The sequence below is a fragment of the Stigmatopora nigra genome, chromosome 18 (genome assembly GCF_051989575.1).
Source record: "Stigmatopora nigra isolate UIUO_SnigA chromosome 18, RoL_Snig_1.1, whole genome shotgun sequence".
NCBI classification, from domain to species: Eukaryota; Metazoa; Chordata; class Actinopteri; order Syngnathiformes; family Syngnathidae; genus Stigmatopora; species Stigmatopora nigra.
The window spans coordinates 3085019-3101413 of NC_135525.1; the positions used below are offsets into that span (position 1 = coordinate 3085019).

General features: G+C 37.1%; 1 protein-coding gene across 5 annotated transcripts in view; it reads left to right on the forward strand.

Moving 5' to 3' along the window:
- The window catches only part of spag9b (sperm associated antigen 9b), a 40300-nt gene that overhangs the window by 12221 nt on the left and 11684 nt on the right, over nt 1–16395 (forward strand). The window contains exons 1-13 of one of the 5 annotated variants that reach the window (XM_077738525.1): nt 2532–3084; nt 4325–4472; nt 6243–6579; nt 7585–7678; nt 8396–8520; nt 8820–8834; nt 9720–9777; nt 10994–11146; nt 11226–11283; nt 11430–11560; nt 12950–13006; nt 15699–15878; nt 16023–16155. In XM_077738525.1, the coding sequence (XP_077594651.1) occupies nt 2915–3084; nt 4325–4472; nt 6243–6579; nt 7585–7678; nt 8396–8520; nt 8820–8834; nt 9720–9777; nt 10994–11146; nt 11226–11283; nt 11430–11560; nt 12950–13006; nt 15699–15878; nt 16023–16155 (1659 nt within the window). In that variant the 5' untranslated portion in view covers nt 2532–2914. Of the gene's footprint in view, nt 1–2531; nt 3085–4324; nt 4473–6242; nt 6580–7584; nt 7679–8395; nt 8521–8819; nt 8835–9719; nt 9778–10993; nt 11147–11225; nt 11284–11429; nt 11561–12949; nt 13007–15698; nt 15879–16022; nt 16156–16395 lie in introns of those variants that run through there. The other 4 variants (XM_077738523.1, XM_077738521.1, XM_077738526.1 and 1 more) reach the window with 4 other exon arrangements.

Genomic DNA, 16395 nt, shown 5'->3' on the forward strand with positions numbered 1-16395 from the left:
TGCGCAGCAATATGAAAAGGTGAAGCCTTTAACCCCAAGTACACCATGCCTACCGTCAAGCACGGTGGTGGTAGTATTATGCTGTGGGGCTGTTTTGCTCCCAATGGAACTGGTGCTTTACAGAGAGTAAATGGGATAACGAAGAAGGAGGATTACCTTAAAATTCTTCAAGATAACATAAAGTCATCAGCCCGTAGATTGGGTCTTGGGCACAGTTGGGCGTTCCAACAGGACAATGACCCCAAACACACCTCAAAAGTGGTAATGGAATGAATGGCTAAATCAGGCTAGAATTAAAGTTTTCAAATGGCCTTCCCAAAGTCCTGACTTAAACACCTTTGAGAACTTGTGGACAATGCTGAAGAAATAAGTCCATGTCAGAAAGCCATCAAATTTAACTGAACTTCACCAATTCTGTCAAGTGGAGTGGTCAAAGATTCAACCAGAAGCTTGCCAGAAACTTGTTGATGGCTACCAAAAGCACCCAATTGAAATGAAATGGCCCAGGGACATCTTACCAAATATTAGCGCTGCTGTATGTATATTTTTGACCCAGCAGATTTGATCACTTTGTTCTGTTCACCCATAATAACGTCTTAAAAGAACCAAACTTGATGAATGTTTTTTTGAGACAAAGAAGTATCTGTTCCAATCACTCTATCAGGGAAAAATTAGACTTGTAGAAATAACTTTTGAGCACAGCTGTACCTGGGCTCTATGTAATGTACCCAAACCAGCAAAATAACATGATACCACCACAACACATACTCTCAGAGCTGTCTGTCAGTCAATGATTTAACATGATAACCTTTGAATAAATGTCCACTGTTGTGAGCACTATCTGAAAAGAGCAATATTTAAACTGTAACGTATTTGGGCTTCACCCCTCAGGGAAGTAATTCGGTGGTAAATTGCACTTGAGGCAAGATGTGTGATCTATCGAATAGTTGTTCTACTACCTGTAGGATCCGGCTTAGTCTTCATTTTGATAATAGACCTTGTGGTTGACTGATCATCTGAAAGCAGATTAGGACTGGATAATAAGACAGTGATGTACTGCAATTTTCCCGATTAAAATATCTCTGGACTTGTGGTTGATGACATATCAGTATTACATTTGTTAAAATGTATTAACACTAAAACCTTAGATGGTATGTATTTTTCTGGTAACATTGAGGCCTGGGCTTTGAGATGATTTGAGTTCATTTGAATTTTTATTGCTATAAGTAACCCTGGATTGGTGGCCAAGCGATCGCAGGGCACAAGGAGATGGACAACCATGTACACTCACACTCGTACCTAGGGGAAATTTAGACTTTCCAATCAGCCTACCATGCATGGCTTTGGAATGTTGGAGGAAACCGGAGTAAAAGCATCAGGTTTTCATCGAGATAGTCTTATTTCTGTTTTCAAATTGAATGATTTGATATTTTGCATTTACAACTACAGGCATATTAACTTCCTTATGACATTGACCCTAATGATATCCTTTTGATTCACACAGTATCTCAGAAATACCACGTGTGATGATTTTTCTCAAGATTTTCCCTTCAAAGTACAGTAATACCTCGATATGTGAGTGCCCGACATGCAAGGAATTGGAGATACGAGTAAAATTCCAAGCAAATATTTACCTTGAGATACGAGACAAATTTTGAGATACGCGCATTTGAGACAACCAATTGGCCAGGTCGCTACTTATAATTTTACTGCACTCTCTCTCGCCGCATCTCCCTCGTGATCTCTACGAGCACTGGGCGGAGCATTGCAGTTGTTCTGCTTCTTTTTTCTTGCATTAGTCATTGCATAATTAAGGGAAGCAGAAGCTTGTCAGAAACTTGTTGATGGCTACCAAAAGCCCCCGATCGAAATGAAAAGGACCAAGGGACATCTTACCAAATATTAGCGCTGCTGTATGTATATTTTTGACCCAGCAGATTTGATCACTTTTTTTCTGTTAACCCATCATAAAGTCATAAAAGAACCAAACTTCATGAATGTTTTTTGTGACATAGACGTATCGGTTCCAATCGCTATCAGGGAAAAATCAGAGTTATAGAAATAACTGGAAACTCAAGAGCCATGACATTATGTTCTTCACAAGGGTATGTAAACTTTTGACCACAGCTGTACCTGGGCTTTATGTAATGGACCACACAAGTAAACCAGCAAAATAACATGACACCACCACAACACATACTCTCAGACCATATCTCAAAATACTACTGAAACACATTTGTACTCCCTAGTAAAACTATGTATATGGAGGTGAAAATTGTGAATCAGGTGGTGGCTTATACCCGACAAATTGGAAAGTTAAACGATTTTAAGGCAATTTTAAGGGTACACCGTATGCCTTATACTCACGGGCGGCTTATATGCGAGTAAATACGGTAATCAATAATATAGATTATAATTTTTTTGTGGCAGTTATATGCTAAACTGCTGCCTGAACAGAGGAATATGAAGTAAGCTGCCTCAGCATCTGACAGAAAAGGGGTGGGAGAGAGCGAAAGAGCGTCAGATCATTCAATACTGCACAGTGCCTGCTGTGTCACATCTCGGCAGAGGACAGGAAGAGGAACAGAGCAGCAAAAACAGAATTACCACAGGAATACAGTGGTGGAGTTACAGCCTCATTGGCCTCTTCTTGCTATCCATTGATGACTTTTGTCGGTGTGATGCTCTGTTTTGCTCTGGATCCCAGATATCCTTAAAATTGCCTGCTTCTATTCACTGTCTACCTCCCAACCGAGCTATTCTCTCCTTTAACTCCCACCTACAGAGCTGTGCAACAGCTAAACATGTTTTATTATGGGTCTGATCAAAGATAAATATTTTCTTTGCTACCTTTAGCTTGGTTACTGTGCTTTTGGGTCCAACAAAAATTTTGGCAACACTAAGACGTGGGGCCATGAGCCCCAGGCGTATGCTGCTTTTTGTTTTTGGCTTTGTTGGCGGAGCGGTGGTCATCAACTCTGTTGTTCTGGTGTCTCTGTCAGTACTGCTGCTGGTACACTACTCTGTCGCTACTCGTGGCTTACCCGTCTTTCCATCTTTACCCTCAATACAGCGTCCACGCAGGTACATTATGTGTACACAGTAATGACAATATCATTATCATCAATTTATAGTTGAAACCTGTTTGATTGCCAGTGGTTTAGTTTTCTCAGAAGAACTAATCCAATTTGAAGAGTTCACACGTAGAATGGGCCAAAAAAACTAGAGAAAAAGGAACGAGACAATCTTGTTATCAAACCATTAAAAAGTTTTGTTACTTCTTGTGTCGTACTAGATTGCTGAAGGATCTTTTTGGCGGTTATTTTCTGGCCAATGCTTGCTTCCAACTACAAAAAAAAGCTCTCAAAAACCTTTTTACCCTCAATGTACCCATAAAAAGAAAATGTATTATACAAAAATATTCAAGAAGCAAAGTGTACTGTGAAATATATATATATTTTTAGATCAAAATTTGTGTACTGCAAGTGACCTGTCCTCATTGCAATGCTATGTCCGTTGTTTTGGGAATTATGCCTTTTATCAACCATGGCCGTTTTTAAGCGTTGCCATTGTTCTCATCTACCAATGTTATTCTAACTACAGCCCGTGGCTAAGTATAGCCCACTCCAGTTTTTATTATTGGTTAGTAGGACATTCCGAAAATGTCATTGAATATTACCCAAACAAGAAGCTTGTTGTTGCACTTCTTTACTATAGCAAGAGACGGAGTTAGTCACTTAAATAGTGACTCCATTAGCTAAGGCACGGTAAACTTCACACAGAAAGGCCGAAACTCATCAGGGATTCAACTCTCGTTCTTAGAACTAACTGTGAGGCAGGATGTGCTAATCAACCGTCCACCATGCCTGTTATAATTTAAAAAATAAGACTTTAGTGTCATTTTAAGTGAAGCTTAATAAAATGTGGTAGCTCTACCTTATTAAATTTGTTGTTTTTTTATAAGGTTTGTCAATTTTGTGTTAAAGTCAAGTCAAAAGCCGTTGTCATTATATGACAACTGCGTATAACAAAATTAGTGGTGCCAATAAAAAAAGTAATTTTAAAAAGCCACGTCAAGGCAACATAATAGAATATTCCAAAATATTGCAGATTCTAAATATTGCACATTGTTATTGCACATCCGAAGTTAGATAGTTGAGGCTCCACTGTAATTTTGGTGGTGTAATTTTTAATCCATTATAACTCACAAAATGATAGTTATTCATGATTAATACAAGCATAGAACAGCTGTTACTTTTTCCTTACTTTTCCTAATTCCACGGTATTTCCCAGTTTCTTCCTCATCACATTATTCTGATTATAGGAAGGAGCGTCCAGTGTCTATGGGGGTTTTTCACGTCCCAGGGATTGATGCCACAAACACCAACCTCCAAAGGGAGCCTGTTGATGTCCAGACGGAATCTTGGAAATTCAATAACCTCTCTGATCCAAGGTGTAACACCAGTCTAAAGGTATGTACTACATACACTCTTATTAGTTATAATGTTTACTTAATTTTTCAAAAGAGTTAGGTCAATTTGGTCTTTGCTACGTCTGTTTGTTCTCAACATGAATGAACCGGTGCAGAGCTCGATTGCAAGTTAGTAAGCCAAGACAACTTCATCTAGGTGCTCTCGGCTCAATAGTTTGTTGCGCATCCGAATGTGGTTGCTGTGTACACACACAATATTTATACAAGTGAGAAGCATCCCGAATTCTGAACATTAAATAAAGATATACACTTCTCTTGTCTATGAGTCCTCATAGGCTACTGTATTTACCCGCATATAAGCTTTCCTGTGTATAGGCCGCACCCTTAAAATTGCCTTAAAATTATTCAATTTTACAATTTCTTTCAAATCAACCACAAAATATCAAATTATTCAATTTGAAAAAAGAAATAAGTCTATCCGAATAGTACCAGAAGTTTAAAATGTGGCCGCCAGATTGCTTCTAATCTCGATTCTTCCGATGGTTCATATTACTGCAATAGTTGTCACTTGCGAACAAGAAAAACAGTGATACCTCGAGATGTCGATTTACTCGTAACTCAAATGAATGTTTGCCATAAGAATGAACTAAAAACAAATTAAATCGTTCCAACCATCTAAAAAAAACCCCACCAAAAACAGGATATTGGATTGGAAAAACATTATTATTTGTTCTAATTCGCCATATATTAAGAAAGTAACAAATAACTAGTTGTTTAATAGTACTGAAATGTGTTTTATATTACTAAAATTAGACGTATTCCGCGGACGGGAGAGAGAGGGGCATTTTACACGGCAACACGCTTGTAACATAACAAATTTAAATGAACTTGGATTAAGATGCAGACTCACTCAAAAAAAGTTTAAACTAACCTTACACTTAATTTAATTCTAATCTTAATTCACTAATTTAATTCTTCACTAATCTTAATTCTTAATTATTCGACCCTAACCTCCACGCTGACTTTCAGTTGAAACCTACCGAGGGTTGTTTGCTTTTGTTTGTATTATTTTGTCTGTAGCCTACCTGATTTGGATGTTTGTTGGCCCGAAATAGTGCCGCAGTTGCGTAAACTCGAGGGAAGATTGTTTATGTAGTCAGACATTATTTCAACTGATGGTTGATTGTGGACATATGTAATGAAATAACAACTCTATGAAATAAGCATGTGTTCTTCATATTTGCTTTAATGTAACAATAAATAAAAGAAAAACAATTCAATGTAATGAAACAATAAAAATATCAATTTCCTTCTCGCATTAATGTGTCATTTTGCGACGGACACACTTCTTTAATCGTGTTTCTTGGAATAACGATTCGATTATTTTTCTTTTATGTGAATTTTATGTGGGGAAATGTCTTAATATATCTCGCATGATAATATGGTTATGGAAATAATATAAATGAATTGCAAGAACATAAAATTCACATAATACTAAAATGAATTGTTATAGTCGTGACATAAATAGCCATTAACATGTACTTGGCTCCTAAATAAATGTAAGAACCCACATATGAATGCATGCAATTACTAACTGATTTATTGTGCTATGTGGCACCACTAGACATGGTCATTGCTTTATTTAACTGTAGTACATTTGTTCTTTTTGCATAACATTTTTTTCACATATCTTTTTTCAAAACATAGAGACTACTACTGTGTGCATCCTCTGTCATAGAATTTTTACTTGTCATCATCAATATTTGTCTAAATGAGAATCCGTCCTATGTAAATTTGACCCAAATTTTAGGATGAACTGGCTAACACAAGCAACAAAGAATCAACATCAAGCACTGTGTCCCACAAGAGTATCATAAAAACACACAGCACCTCATCCATTAAAAGTGGTGACTATCAATCTTCATCACCACAATGTCATGGCGTAGTCTGTAGCGATAAAAGTACTTCATCCAGCCCAACAAGCGCATCTGGATCACCTGTTCACTCGGCTGCTACAATGGAATCTGACAAAACACCTCAGGAAGAATGTGGCCTTAACGCAAATCTTGACTGCAACATTTCAACCAAGCAGGATCAATTAGAAAAGGAGAATAAAGAGGCTGCAACTGCTCTTCTTGAAAGTAACGGTAAGTAGACCTGCCACAGTATTCAATAAGTTAAATACAGTGGTACAGTGTTCCCTCGGTCATCGCGGTTAATGGGGACCGGGACCACCCGCGATAAGTGAATTCCCGCGAAGTAGGGATTCCCCTTCAAAAATGCTTAATTTGAATTTAATTCCAAAAAAAATAATACATTTATTTATTTTTTTTATTTTTTTTTACCCCCCTGTATACAGTACACCATATAGAATATGGGTAGAGAGAGTGAAATTCATGTTATAACAAAAAAACAGTAAAATATGTTGTCTCAATGTAATTGTTTGTATTTAAAAAAAATAATAATATAAAAAAATCTGCGAAGCTCTGAGTCCGCGGTGGCTGAACCACGAAGTAGCGAGGGAACACTGTACCTCCAGATAAGAGTTGAATGTCTTCCGGGACTCAGCTCGTATGTTGAATTACTCGTAACTCAAATGAAGGTTTCTCATAGAAATTAAGTAAAAACTAATTAATTTGTTACAACCCTCTGAAAAAACACCAAAAACAGGATATTGGATTGAAAAAACGTGTTCTAATTCGCTATCTATTAACAAAGTAACAAATAACTAGTGGTTTTATAGTACTAAAATGTATTGAATTGTACTAAAATTAGACGGATTTCACTGAGGGAAGAGAGGGTCAGAGTGGGGGAGACTTTTTACAGGGCAACGCGCTCAGAAAAAAGGGTGTTGAGTTTCTCACCTATTACAGATTGTACACTAAGCTAGCATTCAAATGACAAGCGTTACTAATTATTTGTTTTATTTAAGAATAAACATGTTTGAATGGGTGTACTTGATATATTAAGGTATAGTGTCATGACTTTAGTACTTATATTGATTTAAATATTTGGAGGAGAGTAATATTGCATATCTGCAATAATTCATTAGACAAGAATTTGTCAGCCGCTAAAATTTGTTATCCGGACAGGCTTGGATAGCAACATTTTAAAGCATTTTACAGGTTGTTGATTGATATTCCCTTTGTTAGATGGCAACATTACACTAGAAAAGTCTGAGGTCTTGGCGATTATAGAGTCCACACCCGAGTTGGATATGGAATTTGGTGGCTGCCAAGCAACAAGGTAAGGAACACATGAAGGGTTGATTAACCTGTATTGTAGGATATTATATACAGTAACACCTTCAGATACAGGCCTAATGCATTCTGGGAGCAAGCTCGTGAGTCAATTTACTTGTAACTCAAATCCATTTTTCACATAGAAATGAACTGAATAAAAATTAATTCGTTAACACCCTCTGAAAAAATCACTAAAAACAGCATATTGCAATGAAAAACTTATTGTTTCTAATTCACCACCTACTCACAACGTAACAAATACCTATCTAGTGGTTAAGGCCTTAATACTAAAATGTGACATTATTCAGTACACACAGACGGTGTGGATGAGAGAGAGAGAAATTTGTGTCGTATCTCAGGGGAAATATTTGCTCGGAATTTTCCTCATATCTCAAATTTCTCGTATGTTGGGGTAATCGTATGTGAAGGTATTACAGTACACGCATTATTGTTTTCTAACTTAAGAGACCTCTAGCTTTGTATGCATTATATTTATTTTAGGTGCCTTGAGTATACCTTTGAGTTCTGGATATTTTATACACTGATTGCCACAGAAAGGTTTTAACTGATGTCCAGAAACATAGCTACATTGTCCAGGATACAATAGATGTGTGGCATTCTTTAGATAAACAAACAAAGATATGTTAGGGCTAATGTTTGGCAAAATTGGTTTTATTTTGATAGGACAACTTAACCTTGTATGCCTTTTTTTACCATCCAGCACACCCACTAAAGCTGGCATCGAGAATCTAGCATTCGACCGAAACACAGACTCTCTATTTGAAGAGCTGTCCTCCGCAGGAAATGACAACATAGGAGATGTTGATGAAGGAGCAGATCTTTTAGGTAATCAGCGTCACTTGTGTACATTTGGCCTTAATGATATTTTCATCCTCCGATTTTTTTCCTTAATTGTTTCTTGTTGGCTTGCAATGTTGCAGATGAGTTTTCTGGTGTGTATGAAAAAAAAATCACCAGTGATATATTTATGTTCAGCCTTCGTTTTGTTTGTTATCTGTGATTACAGTGGTGAAATTGTTTTTAGACTAGAAATAAATAATAAATTAAGAATTTTACAATAGTGATAATCTGTTAATAATAATCTTTCTAATTCCAACCTGCAACTATGAATGCATGAATGTCAGACTACAACTTTTTAGGTAAGACAGAGTCTTGGATAGATGTCGGAATTTGTAGTTCATATGCTGTTATGTTTTAGTTCATAGATGTAGATGTATATACGTATATGCGTATATATGTATATATATATATATATATATATATATATGTATATATATATATATATATATATATATATATATATATATATATATATATATATATATATATATATATATATATATATATATATATATATATATATATATATATATATATATATATATATATATATATATATATATATATATATATATATATATATATATATATATACATATATATATATATAAATATATATATATATATATATATATATATAAATATATATATATATATATATATATATATATAAATATATATATATATATATATATATATATATATATATATATATATATATATATATATATATATATATATATATATATATATATATATATATATATATATATATATATATATATATATATATATATATATATATATATATATATATATATATATATATATATATATATATATATATATATATATATATATATATATATATATATATATATATATATATATATATATATATATATATATATATATATATATATATATATATATATATATATATATATATATATATATATATATATATATATATATATATATATATATATATATATATATATATATATATATATATATATATATATATATATATATATATATATATATATATATATATATATATATATATATATATATATATATATATATATATATATATATATATATATATATATATATATATATATATATATATATAAATATAAATAAATAAAAACAAACAATTTCTATCTTGTTGTCTTTAGGTATGGGTCGTGAAGTCGAACATCTTATTCAAGAGAATGCACAACTTCTGGAAACAAAGTTAGCACACTGAGTATATTTGATTGTTTGTGATATGGTCACATTTAATTTTATGTTTTATATCTAAAAATTACATTTTATTTCTGTGTGTATGTGTGTGATCAACAATAATCATGGATAAGTTTCTCACAGGCAGCTCGGTAGCTAAGTGATTAACCCATTGGCCTCATAGTTCTGGGGTCGTGGGTTACCTCCAGTTCTCTGTGGGTTTTATATATACACCACTTTCCTCCCACATTCCAAAAACATGCATGGTAGGCTGGTTGGACAATCAAAATTGCCCCTAGGTTTGAGTGTGAGCGTGAATGGTTGCCTGTCTCCTCGCGCCTTACGATAGGGTGGTAACCGGTTCAGGGTGTCTCCCGCCTTATGCCTGAAGTCCCTGGGGTAGGCTCCAGCACCCTCCACAACCATTGTGAGGGCAAAGTGGATTGGAAAATGAATGAATGAACGAAAAAGGTTTCTCATAAAAAATAATAATTTGCCAAGGTTAGAATGAGGGTAATATCAAAATTCATGTATTTCTGCAAAGATGATACTCCCAAAAAAACTCCTTGGAAATCACAATCCCCTTTCATTGATGAGCTATTTTGTATTATACCTTCAGGGAATTCACATTAGCCAAGAGGCCTGACGAGTACTAAAGGGCATCATGCACAGTAGACCACTGTAGTATCAAAAAGGCCTATGAAAAAAAGAACCCTATTTTGTTGCATAGATGCCTTATTTGCAAAGAAAAAAAAGATGACAGAATCAAGGTTACAGCTTATATGCGCACAAATGAGACTAAACTAAGCTGACAAAGACAAAATGCCGAAACGCAAGACAATGCGACCGGTAAGGTCATTTATTTCAAAATAGAAAAAAAGTTAAACGGATAAAACGCTAAAGAAAATGTATTTTGACGTGAATAGATGAAATTCAAGAAAAAAAAATGTATCTAGCACAAAGCGTGAAAAAAACTCACCTGTGCCTGCTATTGCTCGGTCAGGGTGCCAGTATCTTAATTTTTTTTGGAGATCCTTTAAAGTAACACATTTGCATTCCCTATTAAATCCATGAATATGGACGTGAAAATTGTGAGTCAGGGGCGCCTTATACAATAGAAATGGTAAAATTCAGCAAATTTCTGGCAATTTTAAGAGTACGGCATATATGCAGAGGCGGGCAACATGCGAGAAAATATGGTAATATACCACTATTTGTTTGTGTGCAGAAACGCTCTAAATGTGGTAAAGAATCACCTCATTGCTCAATTGGATGAGCTGACATGTGAAAAGGAGGTACTACAAGGGGAGCTTGATGCTGTCACCCAAGCCAAAATCAGACTAGAGAAGAAGAACAAAGATTTAGAAGACGAACTGAAGAAGTATGTTATTTTACAATTATATATTTTGATTTTGCGTCACAAGATACAATTCCTGTTCAAAACATTTCCTTCTCTATAGGGCACGAGCTGAGATTGAGGAAAGCATGTCCAAGTCTAAAACGGAGAATGAGGATGATGTGAGTTAATGATACTGTTTTTTCCTTGTGTGGAACTTGTAAATGAAGAGTCAGTAAAGCAAATGAGACAGATGTAAGCTCTTTTGTCCGATATATTTGATGTATTTCTACATTTCACACAAAAAACATTGATGTCGGCTGTCCAGAGTGACGTACCTACAGCACAGAGGAAACGTTTCACCAGGGTAGAGATGGCCAGAGTTCTAATGGAGAGGAACCAGTATAAGGAGAGACTGATGGAGCTGCAAGAAGCTGTTAGATGGACAGAGATGATTCGGTGAGAATGGAAAAACATCATGGTGGAGATCTGAGAATTATTCGACTTTTCGGCCCGGGGGCCACATTGACTTTAAATTTTTTTCCAAATGGGCCGGGTCAGCACAAGATACGTTACATATAAAAAACAGCATGCCTTAACAGTACATATGAAACATGAACAGAAACAAAGGACAAAAGTATTAACACACTCATCACTCATCATTAAAGTATAAAGTATAAAGTACAAAGTAACGTAAAAACAAATGTATTAACAAATATTAAAATGTAATTCAAAAAAGATAAAGGGGCTGTAAAACACGAAAAACAAATAAGAGTGGCCAGAGCTACTGCCACTGGCTTCCGCATGACGGCGCCATCTTGGGGGTAAAAAAAACTTTATTTGGACAACGTCGGCAGGCCGGATTAAAAAGCCTATATGTGGCCCGCGGGCCGTAGTTTCCCATGTCTGTTCTAGATGGACCTGAAATGCGCTAGTAGCCAAAGGCAGAGACTCAATGCGACCAACCGACCAAATGCCTCTTTTGTGGGCACTTATCGTATTTTCACGACTATAAGGCCCACTTAAAAGTCTTAAATTTTCTCCAAAATAGACAGTGAGCCTTATAATCCAGTGCGCCTTATATATGGAAAAAACAGAAAACCAAAAACGAAAAACCACCACTGTCGGATATTAAAAAAACACAAATGCCTGAACTGAAACATTACTGTTAAATATGCAGATGCCATCATAGTTTACAAAATCTTCCCTCATATAGCTCCTCCCCCACTGAAGATTTCATACAAAAAATCCAAAACATCAACAATGGCTGGCTCTATTGGTGACGGTGTAGTGAGTGCTTCATACCTGGAAGTCAATAGCAATTACCGTATTTTTACGGCTATAAGGCGCACTTAAAAGTCTTACATTTTGTCCAAAATAGACAGTGCGCCTTATAATACAGTGCGCCTTATAATACAGTGCGCCTTATAATACAGTGCGCCTTATAATACAGTGCGCCTTATAATACAGTGTGCCTTATAATACAGTGCGCCTTATAATACAGTGTGCCTTATAATACAGTGCGCCTTATATGTGGAAAAATGCCATTCATTGAGGGTGCGCCTTATAATGTGGTGCGCCCTATAGTCGTGAAAATACGGTAATATCTTTTTCCAGGATCATGGATAATCCGCCCCAGCAGTAAGGTCCTAAATAATTACTTAAGTTAGAGGCACCACTGAATTTAAGTTTATATAATTTAAATTTACTTCATACTTCAATAAATTTAGCAGTTGTTCATTTAAATAAAATGAGTGATTTAACTCATAAAATTGTAAATATCTACTGGTGTATTTTGTTTCATTATGTAAACATTGTAAATATTGAATGGTTTATTGTCACACTCAGGGCATCAAAGGAAAACCCACCACTTCCAGAGAAGAAGAAATCCAGCCTCTGGCAGTTGTGAGTTGCTTCCTTTTGTGTTTTTTCTAATATCAATCATTCTGCTTTCTGTGTCTTTTGTTTATGTCCTTTGTTTTACTTTCCCTTTGTACTTCTTGTTTTATGGGTGTTTCTCCAGGATGTAGGTAAATCAGTTGCTTGCATAAGTGCGAATCTTGGTTTCCCAAATGTCGATATTAATATAAAACACAACAGAGCAGAAGCCTTTATTGGATCATAGACTCCATCCTCCAGAGGCCTTTTCTTGTTTAATGGTTCTTTAAGTCTTTGTTAAAATGAGTCAAATGATCTGTCACTGTGGATGATTCAGGCTCCTTTGTTGGGCAGTTGCAGGAATAAGTTTGAAAATGGCCATATTTAGAACAGATTTGTGGCAAAGCTACATAGTAACATAGATGGGGATTGACTTCTCATGATCTCAATATCTCTCCTTCCTGTTCTGTATTCTTCTATCATCTGCCGATGTAATGTCTGTGTGTAGGCGGTATGTTGGGACGATAGCTGTAGATCATAATGTCTGAGTTAGAATTACAGGCATTACGGTTCTACAGTTGAGCTTTACAGCACTAATATAATAGCACACACTGCTTGAATTTGAACTTGAATAGTTGAAATGAACAGGATATTACATTCCCCAATTGCCTTTCAGAATCACTTTCTGTTTGGATTTATGCATGTTAGGCAAGTGCATGTTCAGGCCTTTCCTGTTGAGTTGTAGTTGGATACAATCAATGTAGTTTAGTTGTCGAGACATTGTGTTGTGTTCAGCAGCTGCTTCCTCTGTCTTGCGGATACTCGGGAAACTATCAACAATGCTGTTGCAGTTAATATTATTACCTGCTTTCGTTAAAAGAATCTCATCTCATTTTAATCCGCTTATCTGAGGTCAGGTCGCGGGGGCAAAAGCTTCAGTAGGGAAGTCCAGACTTGCCTTTCCCCAGCCACTTTATCCAGCACTTCTGGGAGGAAACCAAGGTGTTCCAGGGCGTAGTTTCTCCAGTGTGTGATAGGTCTGCCCCATGGCCTCCTCCCAGTGGGCCTTGCCTGGAACACTTGAGGAAGGACCTTATCCCTAACCCAGAGAAGGAATGCCACCTTTTTCCAAGTGAGGACCATGGGGTCAGATTTAGAGGTGCTGATTCTCATCCTGACCGCTTCACACACTGTTGCAAATCGTTCCAATCAGAGTTGGAGATCATAGCTTAATGAGGCCAACAGAACCACATCATCTGCAAAAAGCAGGGATGCAATGCTGAGGCACATGACTCCCGGGCAACACGGTTGAACGCCTTCTCTAAGTTCACAAAGCAAATCTATTAAAGCCAGACGGAAGTTGTTCTCCACGCTCTCACCAAACTCCTCCCATTTTTGAGTTTGGGTTTTTGTCTTTGAGACCACCAAAGCCATGCGCCAACCTGACCAACTTGAGGCCGCAGCTTTGGTCTGCCACCTCAGCAATAGAGGCACGGAACCCAATGTAACCCGCCTCTTTCCGCACATGAGATAATCTCTGTCGGCGGTGGTAATTGAAACTCCTTCTGATAAAGGAGTTATCCAGGTTTTCCCAGCATACAATCACAAAATGGGAGGAGCACCAGGTGGTGATTGGTTCACAGATGCGCCCCTATCTTTACCCAAGTGTCCAAGATATGTGGCCACAAGTCAGGACACAAAGTCAAATCATCACGCTACGGCCTAGGGTGTCCTGGTGAAATTCAACAATAGTACAGCACTTGGGTTCCAGTCAGGGGGTCCGTTCTTCCCAATCACTCCCCTCCAAGTCTCACTGTCATTGCCCATGTGAGCATTGAAGTCGCCCAGCAACACGCAGGAGTCCCATGAAGGAGTACTCTCCAGCACCCTTTTCCGTGGACTTATAAAGGATGGGTAGTCGGAACTGCCGTTTGGTGCGAACGCACAAACAACAGTCAGGTCCCGTCTCCCATTCAAAGGCGGAAGTATGCTACCCTCTCATATACCGGGTTGAATCCCAACATACAGGGGCTGAGCTGGGGGGCAATACGTAAGCCCACACCTACCTGGTGTCTCTCAACATGAACGACTCCAGCGTGGAAAAGTGTAACAACCCCATGGGAAGGGGAACACGCGTAGTCTCTTTGGGTTGTGCTGGCTCCATTGTGGGGCCCGGTCATCCGCGTCGGGCCAAGAGAAACCGCCGTTCAACAAACACTAATAGGGGCACAAGGCCCCAGACAACATAGCTCCAAAGATCATTGGGAGAAACAAACCCCACCACCACGATAAGGTGATGATGACTCATCGGGGGTCGTTAAAAGAATGCTTTTTCCAAGTCAGACAAATTGGGAACCGATGGTGCTAACAACGTAGGGTGGGTAAGGGGAATGTGTTTTGTGTTGCTTTGTGCCATTGCTAATGTCCCGAATCAATGCAGAATACTGACCCCCATGCAACCTATCATGCTCTTTTTTGCTGCCTGCATGTTTCACTTATCTAAGCATACAATGTAAACTAGTATAATGACTTATTGTTTCCATCTAAATGTTACCTTTGTAGAGGCCAGCATGATAATTATTTGTCATGACCCTTTAAATGCTAAAACCTCCCCTCTGCTGGAGCCACTGCTTTTGTCCACCCCTCTATATGTTTGTCTATGTGCTCTCTTCCATCCCCATCCCGTCCCCTGTCCTTCTCCCTGCCCTTACACCTCCAGTTTTAGCCGTTTATTCAGTTCATCAAGCGGAGCATCAAAGAAGCCTACTCCCGAAGCCCCCGTCAACGTGAAATACAATGCACCCACCTCGCAGATTCAACCGTCTGTCAAGAAAAGGAGTACTACTTTGCAACAGCTGCCCAGTGACAAGAGCAAAGCGTTTGATTTTCTCAATGAAGAGTAAGTCTTACAAGAAGTAGTCATTATTTCTCTCCTCATAGGCTAAACATAACCAAGCTAAAACACATAGGAGTCAATTAATTTCCTATAATCCTAATTGAATGAAAGACACATTTGTAAGAGAGTTGATGACATCTACCACAGATCGGCAGTGGATAATGTGGTGTCCAGGCGAGAACAGAAGCGAGCACAATACCAGCAGGTTAAAGCCCATGTCCAGAAAGAGGAGGAGGGCAGAGTACAGGCTTATGGCTGGAGTCTGCCTAAGAAGCAAAAAGTAAGAAGAAAAGTTACTCACATCATTCATTGATGCTACAGTAGACCCCGAACCTGCCATTTGATCTGAAGTCTACTTTTCTTGAAAAATGTTGTTGGTTCTTTTAGCTAAAAACTAGTCCTAAAATGTTAAGATTTCTCTAACTCTACTTCTCTAACTTCTCTAAGACTTCTCTTCATGGTGACATTTGCCACATTGTTATGTGTTTGGTGAAAGTGCCTAATCTGATCTGTCAAGAGT